The sequence below is a fragment of the Brachyhypopomus gauderio genome, unplaced genomic scaffold, assembly GCF_052324685.1.
Source record: "Brachyhypopomus gauderio isolate BG-103 unplaced genomic scaffold, BGAUD_0.2 sc142, whole genome shotgun sequence".
Lineage (NCBI taxonomy): Eukaryota > Metazoa > Chordata > Actinopteri > Gymnotiformes > Hypopomidae > Brachyhypopomus > Brachyhypopomus gauderio.
Window position 1 is genome coordinate 238479 of NW_027506963.1, and position 20270 is coordinate 258748.

General features: G+C 39.8%; 1 protein-coding gene across 3 annotated transcripts in view; it reads right to left on the minus strand.

The window, feature by feature from the left end:
• Nucleotides 1-20270, minus strand: part of LOC143500352 (peroxisomal succinyl-coenzyme A thioesterase-like) — an 85608-nt gene that overhangs the window by 9469 nt on the left and 55869 nt on the right. For all 3 annotated transcript variants that reach the window (XM_076994465.1, XM_076994462.1, XM_076994463.1), the window contains exons 4-7: nt 4951-5071; nt 4482-4645; nt 2962-3081; nt 2730-2812 (exon numbers count right to left, since the gene is read on the minus strand). In XM_076994465.1, coding sequence (XP_076850580.1) covers nt 2730-2812; nt 2962-3081; nt 4482-4645; nt 4951-5020 — 437 coding nt within the window. In that variant the 5' untranslated portion in view covers nt 5021-5071. The remainder of the gene's footprint in view (nt 1-2729; nt 2813-2961; nt 3082-4481; nt 4646-4950; nt 5072-20270) is intronic.

A 20270-nucleotide genomic window follows, 5' to 3' on the forward strand; every position in this document is an offset into this window, starting at 1 on the left:
CCTAGCTAGCTACTACTGAACAAAAATATTGTTTCACTTAACACTAGGACTGCAAACGCCACAAAAATCTTCACGAGGAAAATCAGCCACCGAGTAGCCCACTTTCCTGCTGTGAGGCGATTAGTGCCCTTTGTCTTGCTAATGACATGGTACGTGTTGGAATCGCTGACCCCCACTCTCCTTTCCAAGGAAATCTAACTTGGCCAGCTCATCTGTATAGCACTTTTGACTAGTGTTGTCACGATACTAAGAATTACAACTTCGATACAATACTTTAAAAAGTATTGAAATTCGATACGATTTTCGATACCAAAGTCAGATACTGTGCTCATTTCCGTTTTAAAGGCTTTTTATTTATTTTTTATAAACAAACAAATGAATATTGTATTTTGTTTCACAAATGTCAAATAAATAAAAGGTGTAGTCCCTACCACATTAAAACAGAAAAATAAATAATTGCACATTAATATAAATTAACATAAATAATACTAGTGCACTCTGGAATTCACATTTAGAAGTTAAAAAAGGCTAGTGCAAAACGTGTATTTTAAGTATACTTTAAACAACTTTAACTCTTTATGTAACTAAAACTTCAGTATTAGAGTTCAGTATTCATAGATGATTGATCCATTGTAGTACGATCACTTTTTTTCTCCCTGTATGCTGTCGCACTTACGGCTCTTAAACCAAGAATATGACATTTGCTAGAGTACCATAATTGGACACATAATTTTGTAAGCTATAATACTAGAAATGGGAATAATCACCAACCTCTTGGAATGTTTTGTACAAATATGCGTGCCTTCAGGTGTTTGGCCAGATTCGTTGTGTTAAGTTAGGTTTAAACTTTCGCGAGTGACCGTAGCGCGCAAGTCCGCACACCTTGTCCGCGTGCTTGAAAATGCTTGAAACAAATAGCTGTCTGACTGAACCGTTCTTTTGTATTACGTTAACAAATACGAGCCTCTTGTAATTCTAGGACGAAACATGAGAGAACGTGAAGACGTTAAAATTGGGCGTTTTGAAAATAAACAACCATTAAATAATGTGATAAAAAAGCGAATAATTTCGAGTATATGTATACATATTTAACTAAAGTTTAACGTGCTGGGAAATATTGAAATGGACCTTGAAAGTGACGTACAAGTGCTTTAATTCCACCTTGTTGGTGTATGAACCCTACAAACATGACTGTTCATTGCGCTGCGGCGCGCGCTAAGTTACAAAATTCTAAAAAGGTGCACGACCTCGCGAATTGACAGCGCGCGAGGCTACCGCGATTACATCATTTTCGCCGCGCAGACCCTCGCGCTGCTCGCGGCGCGTCAAGTATAAACCAGGCTTTAGCGCCCTTCGTTGAAATGTTCCGAATGCACCGCCTGCAAACTGGCTTGTTCATGTCCTTCGGTTTTCCATCTGTATCTGCTTCGAATCCAAAGTATTTCCACACAGCACTTCTGCTGCTTTCCTTGCTTAATTAAGACGGGCTGCGAACACACTGCGTTTGTTTTAGCTGCCATTTCAGCATTACCAACTGTTCTGTGCATTACGGCACCTTGGGTGGGTCAAACGAAAGCGCATTTTATGTCAAAAGAATCGATTGGCTCCTTTGGTTGGTACAGCTTTAAAGCACCATTTGCAGACCGGTTTTGATGTGTCCACGGGGTTGCCATGACTGTCTGAAATGTATGCAAATAATTCCATATTTCGCTTCGTGCGTGTAGTTTTTCAACAAGCTGAGGACGGTCCGCAATATTGCTTGTATTATCAGCCATCGTACACGGTTTCTTCTTATTCTGCAGAGAGGAGGCAAGCGCTGCACTGCTGTACACGCACACTGCCCCCGTGTGGCACTCTTTGGAAATAATGCTCTTAAAAAAAAAAAAAAAAAAAAACGCACTTAGTCCTATAGCACCGATACTACGCAAACTGGGTATAGTACCGTTTTTAATGACGAAGTATCGCGATACTACTCTAGTATCGGTATACCGTGCAACACTACTTTTGACACAGCTTCAAGAAGCAGTTCAAAGTTACAACCTGTGAATCTATCTTTCTTTATAGCGCAAAGGTAATTATTCCTATGCTGAATTCCTATGCTGAAAATAAGAATCCTTTGGTTTGAATCGCGCTTAGCACAAAACATTCAAACAAAACTAGGACAAAACTAGACTGCTCAATGAACTAAGTTATAGTCACTGTAACTCACTAATATTATCTGTAGCGTCTTTATGCGTGTGCAAACAAGGGGACTGGGAATTTGGCACAACACGTTTGTTTCTCCGTCGTGCCTGCTGCTTGCATGTGCTAAATGAAAATGAGCACTTTCTTCTTTGATTTACAACTTTGACCTACCACCTGATTCACTTTCTGCTCCGCCCCCTGACAGGTGAAGAAACATCTACAGAAAAGCTGCTCCTCATTATAAGCTGCATAATTCAAATCATGGGGGAAAAAGTAGCGGCTTATAGTCCGGAAAGTACGGTAACTTAATTTATTCATTGTGGAAGTACATTTTGTAGGACAGAAATTACAATATTAAAACATACTAAAAATCTCTTTTCAGCTTAATTTTTTCTTTATTTTGTAAAACTGTTTTGTAAAAGCAACAGTACACATGTGGTCATGTGTCATGAATTACATCATAGCTGTAATTTAGTCGAACGTGATAATGTTCCCTCTCTAATATGTAAATCTATTCTATAATAAGAAATAATTTGAGTGCTTACTTGGTCACGTTGTCAAAGGTTTCATCCCATGACTTTGTGACTACTGGAGTATGACTGCCATTAACGCACACACAACACTGGGGCTACACACAAACACAAATGCACAAACACCCATGTAAATGCACATACACAAAAATTATTACAATTTGTGCATCTGTGGTTGTATTATTTATGCTTATTTGGTGGCAGTACATGAAACAAAAGATAAAGCGTGTGTTTAAGGGAAACTCACTTTGATGACTTTGGAGTTGGCGGCCATGGAGAGGGTGACAGACGTGCCAAACGAGAGACCAAACAGAGCCAATCTGTCTCTCTGCACCATGGCATGATTCTGCAGGATCTGATATGCCATCTACAACACACACACACACACACACACACACACACAGTATGCGAAATGACAAATACTGAGTTAACAGTATCAGCCTATTCATCTGTAAAGATGACAAGGCACAAGAAAACATGACCAACAACATGAATACTGCATTTAAATCAGGGGTCCCCAAACTTTTTCCCGCGAGGGCCAAATAACTTTTCTCTTCTCTGATGGGGGGCCGGGGTCAGTTTGAAACAGAAAAGTTTGACAATCACAGGGGTGCTGCAACATTTATTGTTTTCAGAAAGCGACACATAACCAAACATTAATAACACTTTCCGGGATCTTCACACAAAAAAGTCAAGAAATAAACAATAACACTATTAACAAACTAAATATTAACCATTAACAAAATAAATAACAATATTTATGAAATAATAACTAAATAATCCTCTCTGGGTTCTTCACAGAAAAAAGTCTGGTAATAAATAATAACACTATTAACCAACTAAATAACACTATTTAAGAAAAAAATAACACCATTATTAAAATAAATAACACCAAAAAATGCTCTCTGGGTTCTTCACAGAAAAAAAAAAGTCTGTGGAACATTAACTTTCTGTTGTGCCGTGCACATCTTAACAGGTAAAGTTGTCAGAACAGAATTTCTTCCTTAAATGACTCATATGAGTAGTCCCTCAAAGTTCTCGTGTTCCTTCCTTATAATCCTTTTGTAGATTGTAGGTTCTAGAAGGCTTGTAGATACCTTTCTCTCTCATCAACTTCCTTGTGACCTACACAGCACAATACATTTTTTATGCATTTTATCCCAGTAGATTTTATGATCATATTTGTTTATACTCAGAATGACTCATTCAAGTCAGAAAAGTGAGCTTACCTATGTATGTTCATCAGTGTGAACTGTGGGCCTGCATTTGGCTGGTGAGAAGTTGAATGTCAGGTTCCATTCTAGTCACAGCCAGTCTCAAACACTGATGCAGATGTTCATCTGTCAATCTTGATCTCAGCGAAGTTTTCAGGAGTTTCATGTGCGAAAATGTTTGTTCGCAGATATACGTGCTTCCAAAAAGTGTGGACATCTTCATTGCGTGTTTTTTTATGTTAGGGTACGTGTCGTTTGGGAGTGCGGCATAGAAGTCAATAAGACTGTTGGGCTTGAACATGTCTTTCAGAACATCACAGTTCTGTAACTCGGCCAACTCAAACTGATAAGAAGAAGCTCTATGTTCCTAGTGTTTGTTTTCAGAACTGCAGTACTCTCCTATATGAATAGTTATGGCAATATTTTTAAAGTGTGTCAAATTAGGACCAATTCTGTTCAGTCCAGAGCAACAGCTTGCTTCCATACTTATAGGCCTGTAGCGCAGGCATAAAGGTGTGTGAAAGTGTCATGGAAAAAGAACAAAATTATTTACCTCAAAGTAATTGATGTCAGCCTTTGTTTTATTTAATTTCCTTGGAGACAGATACTCCAGCGCCATAGAAGTGAAGCCGTGTGATGCCAGGAGGGCAGATCGATACTCCACCAACCCTCCCCCCCCTCCCCACATATCCAGCACTCCAGGGAATGGGCCAGGGCCTGGACACACACACACACACACACATCATTTTGATTCTCCCTTGAGGCAATACGTTTATTGGACAGACAGACGTCAATGTGCATTAGATCATTAGGTACCCCTTATTTTGATGTATTACTGTGCAAACGTTTCCAAACGAAGAGGAACAAGCAGTATACTCTTTAAGCAGTATGACGCTACCACTCAGTCTTTTCATCTATCAGCACTTCAAGGTTGGCTGTTCTCCCCTTTAAGTGCCCATTGATGTCTATAAGGTGGAGACGTCAGGTTATCACAGAGTGTGTTTGTAGGTTTGGGTTTGTACCTGGAGGGATGAACAAAGTTCCTCTAACACCTTTCTCCCGGATATCCACTCTTCGTACACCTGGAGCCATGTACCAGCGCTCTATGACCAGGCTCGCTAACGCTGTGAGCTGGGCAAAACCCTGAGAAACATGTCCGTCATACACAGAAATGTGGAATACCCGTGGCGAGAGGACATCTTTCTTTCGTAACCTAAATTACATAGAGTGTAAATACATGAATGAATAGACAACAGAGAGGGAGAAAAGAGAAAGAAAGCAGCTAACAAAAAGACTTCATAGTTTTAAAACACTCATGATTAACCATATAAATGAATATGAAATCTTCAATTTCTTAGCAATTTCTCGCATGGAATAGCCTTCATTTCTAAGAACAAGAATAGACTGTCGAGTTTCAGATGAAAGTTCTCTTTTTCTGGCCATTTTGAGCGTTTAATTGACCCCACAAATGTGATGCTCCAGAAACTCAATCTGCTCAAAGGAAGGTCAGTTTTGTAGCTTCTGTAATGAGCTAGACTGTTTTCAGGTGAACATGATTGCACAAGGGTTTTCTAATAATCAATTAGCCTTCTGAGCCAATGAGCAAACACATTGTACCATTAGAACACTGGAGTGATCGTTGCTGGAAATGGGTCTCTATACACCTATGTAGATATTGCAGCAAAAAACAGACATTTTCAGCTAAAATAGTCATGTACCACATTAGCAATGTATAGAGTGTATTTGTTTAAAGTTAGGACTAGTTTAAAGTTATCTTCATTGAAAAGTACAGTGCTTTTCCTTCAAAAATAAGGACATTTCAATGTGACCCCAAACTTTTGAACGGTGGTGTGTATGTGTAATATAGCCTATATATATATATACACACACACACACACACACACATATATATATATATATACACACATATATTAGTGCTGTCTAGCAAGCTTGAGCAAAATCCTGGTGAGGACTTTTAATTGCGGCACCTGGAATTGACAGCACTAATATATATATATATATATATATATATATATATATATATATATATATATATATATATATATATATATATTAGGGGTGGGACGCGATTAAAAAAATTTATTAGTAGCTTTGTAATAAATTAATCGTATTTATCGCATTTTTATCGCATTTCAGTATTTAACATGAGAAATATTAATTTAAGTTTGAATGATGAATGAATCAGGGAACATAATCATAAACTTCAACATATTGTTTATTTTTCCACCAGTCTACTACACAGACCAATAGATGAGTGCAGTGAATTGGTCAATTTGACGTGGACTTTAACATTTTGTTTCTTAATTTGAACCCCGACATGTGGTCGAGTGTTGACTGGCAACACTGTTTGCTCGTACTAGGAATACATTTAACAGCCAAGTTATTACTGACCTTCGCGTTAGCCCCAACATGTTTTGCATTGAGGTAGTAACGAAGGGTGGAAGTGCTCCTATGATAAGCGAACTCCTTCCTAAATAAAGTGCAAATAACACTATTTTTGTTTGTACTTCCATCTGGAAGTTTCTTATATTTAAATTTCCCATCCACCAGCAAAGCCTCTTCAGTCATCTCCATCATGCTCATCTTATTGTGCATCCATATAATCTGTATGTCTGGAACTTGTGCACTGAGAAACATTCCATGGTGCAAGTTTCTCATACGTTAAATGCGTAAATTTTTTTAGTTCGTTATTTTCCCTGTAATTAATTAATCGAAATTAAAGCGTTAAAGTCCCACCACTAATATATATATATATATATATATATATATATATATATATATATATATATATATATATATATATATATATTATATATACATACATACATTACACATGTGTGTACACACACACACACACACACACACATGAATGTACTGCACTTGATTCTCTCTCTTGGCACTCTCCCAACGTGATGGCAGTTAGAGCAGTTTGTTTATTAAAATGAATATGCCCTAGAACAGTAGTGGCCAACCTGCGGCTCACACGAGTTACTAATTCGCCAACTACTGGTGATCGATCGAGAGATAGATAGATATATATACACATATATATATATATATATATACACACATATATATATACATACACACACACACACACACACACACACACACACACACTTATTTTTTGCCCATTAAACCCCCCCCCCCCCCCCGTCAACAATCTACACTCAACACCCTCCCCCCGTCAACAATTTACAATAGGGGTGGGAATTGTTTACTATCTCACGATTCGATTCGATTCCAATTTTGGGGGCCACAATTCAATTCAAAAATCGATTTTCGATTCAAAACACTATTTGATTTATAAAAATGTCTGCTTCAGTCTATAAAATCTGCATGATCTACTACAGTCTACTTTGCAAGACAGAACAATAAATACAGAAAACTAAGTGTCTTTCACATTTAATTAACAAAAATTAAGTGCTTTCGTAAAATAAAATGGTTTTTGTTGTTACCAAAATTCTTGAGCTTCATTTTGCGAGCTGTCAGGGCTGGCTCAGATGCAGTTCCCCCAGCCGTCGCTAGGGGCACCAGAGTCAGTCCCAGACTAAACCGGCGTAACCGTACGTTCTCAGCCAGTCTCTGCTTTCTCTGTGATTGCTTATCGTTTAATGGTGTCTCGCCACCTCTCTCCGTTATGCTTTCTCTTTACTTATTCGAGTATCTCATGCGTCGCTTCCTGACCCATCTCAAGTTTTCCCAATCCTGTATGTCTTCCTATCCGTTTTGCCTTTATTTTTGGGAAGGGTTTTATTTTGCTGCAGCGTTTTTTGCCAGTTACTTCTGCTGGTGTCCTTGGTTTCGTTTTCGAGTTGCATTTATCCGTGCTGTTTTTTAGTTACTGTTGTTTTGTTTCTTCCTCCCGTCTCACTACGGTTGAGTGTTATTTTTCACGCGTTGTATTTTCCGCATTGGTTTTTTGTTTCTATTTACTCCGTGCCCTCGCGGTTTTGGTTTCAATCCTCTTGCGCGTCAAGTCTTCTGTGTCGTTTTGTTTGTTCGTTCTGGGTCGCTGTGCGCGTTTCCCTCTCGCTAATACATTTGAGTGTCAAATGTCTTGATTTTGCGAGCCGGCACTTGGGTCCATCCTTCTCTATATTATTTCTCACCCTTCTCTATATTAACGCTCCCGTGCTCACCGCGTTACACAAACCTTGCACACGAGCTACATTGTGTCCAGTTCGGTCTTCCCCGGCATTCGGCAAAAACCAAAGTGAACCCATATTTTTGCCTTAAATGAAGACCGGACAGGTTGAATATCTCTTTCCTCCATCTGTTTTGAACCTTTTCTGCGCATGAGTGTGTCCCAGAAAATGCTGCGTAAAGTCTCGCGTAATTTTGTAATTACGTAACGCAAGACTTCACCACGACTTAGAATCGATTTTGGGACATTTAAAATCGATTCTGAATCGTAGTACATGAGAATCGATTTTTGATATATGAATTGATTTTTTGGCACACCTCTAATTTACATGTCCGTGTATGATGTGGCTCTTTGCCGTAACACAGTAAAAAAAAAGTGGCTCTTGGTCTCTGACGGGTTGGCCACCCCTGCCCTAGAGGCTGAAGAAAGATTTAGTCTTGTTTCTTTCTATGTTGCAACCGTTGGATTCCTGCTGTGATAGTGGTGTTCCTGCTAACAGGTTATGGGCCCAGGAACAACAACAATTGTTGCAACAAGAGAAAGTGTGATAGCTAGTTTAGCGCGGTAAAACCGGAGAGCCAAGCTAAAGCTGAGAAGAATAGCTAACCAAAAGGCAAAGTGGCCGACGTTCGACAGTAAAGCTGAAGAATATGAGCTCTGGGAAGAACGGATGCTGTGTTGCATGCACCATGTTGGATTAAAAGAGACTATTCTGAACAAGCCTCCTGAACCGCTGACCGCTGAGGAACGAGCCAAGGATGATGAGCTGAATGCTGACGCATACTGCGCATTGGCGCCATTGCTGGACAACGTGAGTTTGGGACTGATATTCAGAGACACTAAAAACAAGAGATGTGAGAGTCTACAAGTGCTGAGAGGGCACTACATTGGCAGAGGTAGGCCACGGATTGTTTCCTTGTACATTACGTTGACCTCGCTGAAGAAAGCGGATACAGAAACTGTAACTGAGAACATTATCCGGGCAGAGCAAATATTCACAGCGCTCAGAGATGCAGGCGAGGCACCGAGTGAGGGACTGATGATGGCAATGGTTATGGGGGGACTTCCAGAAAAATACAGCGGAGTTCAGCGGGGATGAAACTGGTGGAGTTCAAGGCTAAACTGCAAAACTTCTTCACAAACTTATCACAAAGACAACATGTGAGAGCGAGACTCAGACTCAGGACCTAGGATTTGACCCCATTATAAATAGTGAGAAGACAGATGCATCTCAGCCCAGTACTACGAGCACAGACATACAGACAGACAGTTCATAATCTCCAGGAGATGATGGCGAGGAGCACCACAGGGTGATGCCACAGGTCTCAAGCAGTGGGAGATACCCCACTGGAGAGCGTAAGCCCCCGAGGTATCTTAGTGATTATACTCATGAAGATAGTGGAGATGATGATAGTACACCAGGGGTGCCCATTACATCGATCGCGAAGGAAGTGTGGGTAGATCGCATGACATTAAAAAGTAGTGGATGAATGACTACGATCCCCCGTCAACGATCGACACACGGCGCTAAAAAATAAATAGGTAGATCTTTCTGACTTGCTCATCTTATAAGTAGCTCGCAAGCTGAAAAATTGTGGGCACCCCTGTAGTACACTCACCAGTGTTGACTACTGCTACAGAGCGGTGTGTAGTTTGCCACTGACCTTTAAACAGGCTATGGCATCACCACAGGCAGGTGAATGGAAGAGGGCAATGGACGAGGAGATACAGTCACTAGAAGAAAACCAGACCTTTACCCTGACCAAATTGCCAAAGGGCAGAAAAACAGTGGGAGGAAGGTGGGTATACTCTATTAAAGAGGGTGGTGATGGATGTGAACAGTACAAGGCCAAATTTGTGGCGAAGGGATATAGCCAGAGAGCGGGGATAGATTATGGCGAGACGTTCTCCCCCACGGCCAACATGGCCAGTGTGCGTGTAGTCATGCAAAAGGCAGCCCAAGAAAATTTAGCACTACACCAAATGGATGTAAAGACGGCGTACTTACATGCACCCATAGACCGAGACATTTATATGGATCAACCAGGTGGTTATGAGAAAGTGAGAGAAAACCTAGTGTGTAAACTAGAAGTCTATTTATGGTCTGAAGCAATCAGGACGTAACTGGAATGAGATGCTGCACAAATGTTTGATAAATGACAACTTCACACAGAACCCAGCGGACCATTGTGTCTACACTAAAGAATCTGAACAGGCAGGGAAGGTGATAATTGTCATTTGGGTGGATGATCTTATCATCGCGGCGAACAACACATGTAGTTTAGAGCAAGTGAAGGCAATGTTTTGCACCAGGTTTAAGATGAAGGACCTAGGCAGGCTGAAGCACTTTCTAGGCAGAGACTTCAGCCAATCTGATGATTGTATAACAATGTCACAACAGAGGTATTTTGAAAGGATTCTCAACCGATTTGAGATGCAGGAGTGCAGAACACACGAGACACCATGTGAACAAAAGGTTGACTACACTGATGATGCATCTAAGATGGCTGATGTAAGGAAATACAGGGAAGCTGTAGGTAGTCTCATCTACTTAGCTACTTGTACGAGACCTGATCTATGTTTTGCGGTAGGTAAATTATTACAACATTTTGCAAATCCCACAGAGGAAAACTGGATTACAGTAAAACATGTACTGTACTGTGTAACCTAAGAGGTACCACAGACAAGCAGCTGACTTTCAGGAAAAGCAGATGGTTTAGGCCTCCGCGCATACAGTGACGCAGATTGGGGGGCAGACACAAGTGACAGACGGAGCACGTCTGGCTACTGTGTGAGCATGAGCAAAGGCAGCTCACTGGTATCTTGGAGAAGCAAAAAGCAACCCACACTAGTGTTATCGACATGCAAAGCCGAATGCATGGCTTTAGCTCTAACAATACAGGAGTGTATCTATTTAGAGCAATTACTGAAGGGTATGGATTCCTATGAACATGTTCAAACTGTTGTTCATGAGGATAACCAGGGCACTATTGCACTTGTGAAGAACCCTGTGTGCAGACAAAGGTGTAAACATGTGGACATCAAGTATCATTTCATAAGGTCAACCATTAAAGAAGGAAAGATGACACTTGTTTACTGTCCTACAGATGAAATGATAGCAGATTCTGTGACCAAGCCTGTCTCAAAGGTTACATTGATGAAATTCTCGGGAGTTATGTTTGGTGCAAGTGTTTGATGAATTGTATGTTAAGTATTGTATGTACTGTAAATGTTTGATTTCTTTCTGGGTTTTTCCTGATTGTTAAAAACTGTACAGGATACAAGTCACTCATAAGTGGGAGTGTTGAGACATGTGTATGATTGACATGTGATGTATTCTGTAATGTATATCTGTTCACACCACAAGGGGAAGTTATCAATTTGATGGTTGTAATATGACTGGTGACGTCACACCCCATACATACATACATATACACATACATATACACATACATATATATATATATATACACATTATATATATATATACACATTATATATATATATATACACATTATATATATATATATATATATATATATATATATATATATATATATATATATATATATATATATTAGGGGTGGGCATAGATTATTATTTTTTTTATCTAGATTAATCTTGCTGAAATCTTGAAATTAATCTATATTAAAATGGCTCATATGCGTGCTACCCAAGTAATGACTAAAAGTCAGTTTTTGAGATAGGGTTTCTTAATACAGAGGGTGCATTAGACCAGGGGCTCATCTCCTGTTTCCAAAATGCATCAATGACTGCTTGAGAAAGCTGTTCTACTTTGATACTTGAAGAAAAAAAAACATGCTCAATAAAATGTAGGCTACTCGTGTTCAACGGTTTATTCAGTTAAACATGAATTTGTAAGCCTACATACTGTACATTAAAAGGGGTTGATAACATGTTTATTCAGCTAAACATGATATTTGAAATGTAAGCCAACATTTAGTACATTTAACCTCACGGACGTAATTCGGGGGGGACTTTTTCAAAAGCCGGTTTTGGTCCTCTGCAGTTTTAACGGTTAAAAAGAAATATTTAAAAACGACAAATCTAGCGCTAGGAGCTCCGCTCCAGTAACACTTTACGTTCCTAAACATGAATTTTCCATGAAGCTGCATCCATGTAAACACACGTACGATTTGTAATTCACAGGTTTGAAAACTCGTTCTCGCCCCTACCCTTTTATATATATATATATATATATATATATATATATATATATATATATATATATATATATATATTAGTGGTGGGACTTTAACGCGTTAATTTCGATTAATTAATTACAGGAAAATTAACGCACTAAAAAAATTAACGCATTTTAACGCATTTAACGGACGAGACACTTTTGCACCGTGGAATGTTTCTCAGTGCACGAGTTCCAGACATACAGATTATATGGACGCACAATAAGATCATGATGGATATGACTGAAGAGGCTACGCTGGTGGATGGGAAATTTAAATATAAACTTCCAGATGGAAGTAGGCTACAAACAAAAGTAGTGTTATTTACACTTTATGTAGGAAGGAGTTCGCTTATCACAGGAGCACTTCCACCCTTCGTTACCACCTCAACGCAAAACATGTTGCGGCTAAAGCTGGGCGTACACTGTGCGATATTTTAAATTGTGTACTCAGCTCCAGCTCAAACTGTACGACTAAATCGCAGGGAGAGTCGGCTCGTGGAGCTGCTTCAACTAGGGATGCAAATGATTAATCGACTTTCGATTAATTGTCGATTAAGACGTTACTCGATCAAAATGTATTAATCACGATTAATCATTAGAGAGCGCTCCTGTATTAACTTGAACAGAGCGTAAGAACGAGAGGTGAACACGTGTCGCGAAAGACCAGAGTGGAAAACAAAATGAAGTGGGCGAAAAGACGTGCGGTGTGGGACCATTTTGAAGCGTGTTCGGGAAACGAGGCAGAAACTGCGTAATCCAGAAAATCCCAAGGAGGGAAACTTTATTTTCCACGCAACTCAAACAATAGCACTCTTCTCTTCCCCTCCCCTGGCGCGCGCAGGCGCCGCTCTCCCAGTGTCACTTAAAGGGCCAAGTGCCTGTCTGTTAGGGAACTCGCTGCGAGGAGTAGTAGTCGCTACAATTTCAACATTGGTAATTTAGGCAAAGAAGTCAAATGTTCTGTGTGTAATGCGGTATTGAAGTACAACAGTTCCACTAGCTCACTCAATTATCATTTGAACACCGTGCAGCTGTCCTGCATATCACCAGTGCACCTGGTCAACCTAAAATCACAGCTACACTGGGAAGGCGAGCGTTTTCGAAGCTCGCTACAAAAAAATACGAGTGAGCTAAAAACAAAGCTATCTACTGCTACTACTGTAGCCCTTACAACAGATTGTTGGATGGCTCTAACAACAGAAACTTACATTACTGTGACGTGCCACTACACTGACGAGAACTGGCAGGTAAAATATGCAGTGCTGATTACGACGAACATGTCGGATAGACACACCGCTGACAGTTTAACTGACAAGCTCAATGATGTTGTGGAAACTTGGGCACTCTCCGGTCGCGTTACAGTATGTGTTCACTACAAAGCTAGAAACATTGTCCAAACATGGGCTCAATAATATTCTGTTTGGCTCTCTATTTAATTTCTTCTTTTTTTAAAACATTTTTTTTTTATGTCTAATGTTTCAAATTGAACTGAGCCAGTCCTTAATTTATTCCTTTTTTTTAAATGAAAGAATGTATTTTGTTATACCATAAAAATTTCCTCATGCATAATTACTTGAGCAATATATAATATAATACAATATAATTATCATAATATAATATATACTTTTTGAACAAAGTGTTTTAACTACACTGCTCAAAAAAATAAAGGGAACACTTAAACAACACAATGTAACTCAAAATCATCCACACTTCGTGTTCAGATAGGAAGCAACACTGATTGTGAATCAATTTCAACTGCTCTTGTGCAAATGGAACAGACAACAGGTAGAAATGAGAGATTTTCAACTGATTTCAAAGATTTTTATTAATTGAGATCTAGGATGTGTTATTTTAGTGTTCCCTTAATTTTTTTGAGCAGTATATTTAGCTGATATTTTTAAAAGCCCTATTGAAACACTGAAATTCAGGTGAAAAACGCCGCTTATCGATTAATCGAAAGTCGATCGATAAGATCAGTCAACTAACGATTAATGAATTAATCGATAATTTGCATCCCTAGCTTCAACAGTGCGATACTCTCACGAGGAGCGATTTGAATTTCAAACATGTTTGATGTTCTTGCGACGCTGCGATTTCTGATCGGGAGTTGTGAATCGCTCCTCGTATACCTGTGTAAACTATACGATGCACGACACGCGATTGAGCCGAAACGAGTGAAAAATCGGCTGAAAATGGGCCAAAAATCGCACAGTGTACGCCCAGCTTAACGCGCAGGTCAGTAATGATAACTTAGCTGCTAAATGTATTCCTAGTACGATAGGGTGACCAAACGTCCGTAATTCACATCCTGTGAGGAAATGTCCTGGTTTTTAAATTACCTTCATTGGACCATTAAGACTGGATTAAACTTTCGCGAGTGGCCGTAGCGCGCGACTCCGCACGCGTTTATACATGACGCGTCACATTATTTGTGTTGTCCGCTCTCAGTGGTCGAAGATAAATGCTTACAAGAAGCGCTGCACATTGCGTCAACTGATGCAAGTTACGAACTACCGTCCAGGGGTGAGTTTCCTAAAACGTTCTTAGCGCCAAGTACTTCTTAACCTCGTACGTAAGAACAAGGTGACGAAGTACTTGGCACTAAGAACGTTTTGGGAAACTCACCCCAGAAAGACAATGTCGAAGAAAATCCAGCAGCTGTATGATGAGGAAAGAATTAAAACAGGTTATTGTGAAGAGTGCCACAAATGTGGTTCTGACTGGGGATCACTGGACCTCTGTTAGCAACAAGAATGATCTTGGTGTGACAGCTCATATTATAGATGATGAATGGAAGATCCAGTCATTTGCTTTGAGCATGCAGAAGACCACTTCTAGGCACTATGGAGATGCCTGTGGCAGAAGCCTGGGAAATTAAAGAAATTGCTAAAATGCTATTAAAAAACATCTTCTGATTTACTTCAATTCTTCCAATATCCTGAGCAAAACTCCTAAAATTAAACATTTTTGATCAGAATTTCCAATGTTCTGAACTGTTTTCTGCACACTACACATATATTGGTCTGTGTAGTAGACTGGTGGAAAAAAAAAAAACAAGATGTTGAAGTTTATGATTATGTTCATTGATTCATTCATCATTCAAACTTAAATTAATATTTCTCATGTTAAATACTGAAATGCGATTAAAATGCGATTAATTTCGATTAATTAATTACAAAGCTTCCGATTAATTCGATTAATTTTTTTAATCGCGTCCCACCCCTAATATATATATATATATATATATATATATATATATATATATATATATATATATATATATATATATATATATATATATATATATATATATACGTGATGGCAGTTAGAGCAGTTTGTTTATTAAAATGAATATGCCCTAGAGGCTGAGGAAGGATTTCGTCTCATTTATTTCTATGTTGCAACCGTTGGATTCCTGCTGTGTTAGTGGTGCTCCTGCAAATAAACCTGTTGCTTTATGGAGTAGACTACAACATTATAAACTAGATAGGCAAAGTTTGTGAACAAACTTTATGTTGGCTTGCAAAGCAGTCGAAACGCTGTTTTGAATGTTGATGGCCTAATGTTAAAGGTTGTTTTAATGTTATCATTGTTAGATTATGTTGCGGTTAAGGAGTAGTTTAGGTGTTTGGGGTAATTACTGCTGAGGGGTAATTGGCTGTGGGGTAGTTGACATTGAGGGGTTATTGACCTGTTGGGGTTATTGTTGTTGATGGCTATTAAGATTACTGTGTAGCTCCTGTTAAAAGCTTGTTTAGATGTGGAATGTTTTGTTGAGGGGGTATTTACCTGTGGTGGGGCAATAACTGTTGAGGGGTAATTGGGTGTGGGGTAGTTGACATTGAGGGGTTATTGACCTGTTGGGGTTATTGTTGTTGATAGCTTTAAAGATTTCTGTGTAGTTCCTGTTAAAAGCTTGTTTAGATGTTGTATTTGTTGTTGAGGGGCAATTACCTGTGGTGGGGCAATTACTGTTGAGGGGCTATTGCCATTGGGGTAGTTAATGCAGATGTATTTGATATTGTTGAAGGCTATTCATTTAATGGTGTTGTTGCGGTTAATAGGTAATATAGCTTTTTGGGGCAATTACTGCTGAGGGGTAATTGGCTGTGGGGTAGTTGATATTGAGGGGTTATTGACCTGTTGGGGTTATTGTTGTTGATGGGTATAAAGATTACTGTGTAGTTCCTGTTAAAAGCTTGTTTAGATGTGGAATGTTTTGTTGAGGGGGTATTTACCTGTGGTGGGGCAATTACTGTTGAGGGGTAACTGGTTGTGGGTTAGTTAAAATTGAGTGGTTGTTCAGTTATACAGTTAATACTGCTGCAGGGACTGAGGGAGAGAAGAGGTTCCGTGCGTGTGTGCTCCATCTGCTCTATCTGCCCCTCTGATCCATCTGCCCTTCTGCCCCATCTGCTTTATCTGCCCCATCTGCCCGTCTGCTCTATCTGCCCCGCTGCTCTACCTGCCCTGCTGCTCTACCTGCCCCATCTGCCCCTCTGCTCCATCTTCCCCATCTGTTCCTCTGCTCCATCTGTGTGTGTGTGTGTGGTGTATATGTGTTTGACTGTGTGGAGTGGGTATGAGAGAGATGCATGTGTGTGTGTGTGTGTGTGTGCGTGTGTGGGGGGAGGGGGAGACACATTCAACATAACTGACACCACTCTGAGTGGAGGAGCCTCGTTTAATGTGATTTGCACCCTCCAAACAAACGGTCGTAGTTCTGGCCCTATTTAACTTATCGCTTAACCGATACATTGTATGAGAGAGGACCCCTGGCTGATCATTTTGGTGTAATTTGTGTGTTGTTTGACCCAATATTTTCTGATTTATGACAAGTTAAACACAGAGGCAAATTGTGAAAAATCCCTTAACTGAAACACGGTCTCTGCCACTCTAGAAGCCTCGTTTAATGTGATTTGCACCCTCCGAACAAACGGTCGTACTTCGGGCTGTATTTAACGTATCGCTTAACCAAAGATATTGTATGAGAGAGGACCCTTCGCTGATCATTTTGGTGTAATTTATGTGATGTTTGACCTAATATTGTCTGATTTATGACAAGTTAAACACAGAGGCAAATTGTGAAAAAGACAGTTCTGATTTTGAGAAATTAACATGGGAGTTAATGGGGCAGTTTTCTGTGTCTAGTGCCAAACAAATGCTCATAACTCTAAAAGTAATTGATAAAATGATTAGATATTTTGGCGTGCCAGAAAGGACAAATATCTCTCTCATTTAAAATTTAAATGGAGCTTCTAGATGAAAGTGGAAGGAATTTACAGCTGTTTATCCAGGAGATTTTTCATGACAGCACACTAACTGGGGACATTTCTGAACATTCCGCCATTCATTCTCTATGGGAAAAAGTCAACTTTGAGGACTTGTCCTGAGGACACCGTATGTCCGACATGTCCCAAAAGCACAAGCACACTTCTTCCATATGAGATCTGTGATCCTGCCAATTTTCAAGGTTCTAGCTCAAAAACTGCGACCTGTGAAAGTTACCGAAAAGTGGAATAGAATAATAATAATAAGACTAGATAGGCAAAGTTTGTGAACAAACTTTATGTTGGCTTGCAAAGCAGTCGAAACGCTGTTTTGAATGTTGATGGCCTAATGTTAAAGGTTGTTTTAATGTTATCATTGTTAGATTATGTTGCGGTTAAGGAGTAGTTTAGGTGTTTGGGGTAATTACTGCTGAGGGGTAATTGGCTGTGGTGTAGTTGACATTGAGGGGTTATTGACCTGTTGGGGTTATTGTTGTTGATGGCTATTAAGATTACTGTGTAGTATCTGTTAAAAGCTTGTTTAGATGTTGTATCTGTTGTTGAGGGGAAATTACCTGTGGTGGGGCAATTACTGTTGAGGGGCTATTGCCATTGTGGTAGTTAATGCGGATGTATTTGATATTGTTGAAGGCTATTCGTTTAATGGTGTTGTTGCGGATAACAGGTAATATAGCTGTTTGGGGCAATTACTGCTGAGGGGTAATTGGCTTTGGGGTAATTGATATAGAGGGGTTATTGACCTGTTGGGGTTATTGTTGTTGATGGGTATTAAGATTACTGTGTAGCTCCTGTTAAAAGCTTGTTTAGATGTGGAATGTTTTGTTGAGGGGGTATTTACCTGTGGTGGGGCAATTACTGTTGAGGGGCTATTGCCATTGGAGTAGTGAATGCAGATGTATTTGTTATTGTTGAAGGCTATTAGTTTAATGGTGTTGTTGCGGTTAATAGGTAATATAGCTGTTTGGGGCAATTACTGCTGAGGGGTAATTGGCTGTGGGGTAGTTGATATTGAGGGGTTATTGACCTGTTGGGGTTATTGTTGTTGATGGGTATTAAGATTACTGTGTAGTTCCTGTTAAAAGCTTGTTTAGATGTGGAATGTTTTGTTGAGGGGGTATTTACCTGTGGTGGGGCAATTACTGTTGAGGGGTAATTGGCTGTGGGGTAGTTGACATTGAGGGGTTATTGACCTGTTGGGGTTATTGTTGTTGATAGCTTTAAAGATTTCTGTGTAGTTCCTGTTAAAAGCTTGTTTAGATGTTGTATTTGTTGTTGAGGGGCAATTACCTGTGGTGGGGCAATTACTGTTGAGGGGCTATTGCCATTGGGGTAGTTAATGCAGATGTATTTGATATTGTTGAAGGCTATTCGTTTAATGGTGTTGTTGCAGTTAATAGGTAATATAGCTGTTTGGGGCAATTACTGCTGAGGGGTAATTGGCTGTGGGGTAGTTGATATTGAGGGGTTATTGACCTGTTGGGGTTATTGTTGTTGATGGCTATTAAGATTACTGTGTAATTTATGTTAAAAGCTTGTTTAGATGTGATTTTTTTGTTGAGGGGGTTCTTACCTGTGGTGGGGCAATTACTGTTGAGGGGTAATTGGTTGTGGGTTAGTTAAAATTGAGTGGTTGTTCAGTTATACAGTTAATACTGCTGCAGGGACTGAGGGAGAGAAGAGGTTCCGTGCGTGTGTGCTCCATCTGCTCTATCTGCCCCATCTGCCCCTCTGATCCATCTGCCCTTCTGCCCCATCTGCTTTATCTGCCCCATCTGCCCGTCTGCTCCATCTGCCCTGCTGCTCTACCTGCCCTGCTGCTCTACCTGCCCCATCTGCCCCTCTGCTCCATCTTCCCCATCTGTTCCTCTGCTCCATCTGTGTGTGTGTGGTGTATATGTGTTTGACTGTGTGGAGTGAGTATGAGAGAGATGCATGTGTGTGTGCGTGCGTGTGTGGGGGGAGGGGGAGACACATTCAACATAACTGACACCACTCTGAGTGGAGGAGCCTCGTTTAATGTGATTTGCACCCTCCAAACAAACGGTCGTAGTTCTGGCCCTATTTAACTTATCGCTTAACCGAAGATATTGTATGAGAGAGGACCCCTGGCTGATTATTTTGGTGTAATTTGTGTGTTGTTTGACCCAATATTGTCTGATTTATGACAAGTTAAAAACAGGCAAATTGTGAAAAATCCCTTAACTGAAACACGGTCTCTGCCACTGTAGACGCCTTGTTTAATGTGATTTGCACCCTCCGAACAAACGGTCGTACTTCGGGCTCTATTTAACGTATCGCTTAACCGAAGATATTGTATGAGAGAGGACCCTTGGCTGATCATTTTGGTCTAATTTATGTGATGTTTGACCTAATATTGTCTGATTTATGACAAGTTAAACACAGAGGCAAATTGTGAAAAAGACAGTTCTGATTTTGAGAAATTAACATGGGAGTTAATGGGGCAGTTTTCTGTGTCTAGTGCCAAACAAATGCTCATAACTCTAAAAGTAATTGATAAAATGATTAGATATTTTGGCGTGCCAGAAAGGACAAATATCTCTCTCATTTAAAATTTAAATGGAGCTTCTAGATGAAAGTGGAAGGAATTTACAGCTGTTTATCCAGGAGATTTTTCATGACAGCACACTAACTGGGGACATTTCTGAACATTCCGCC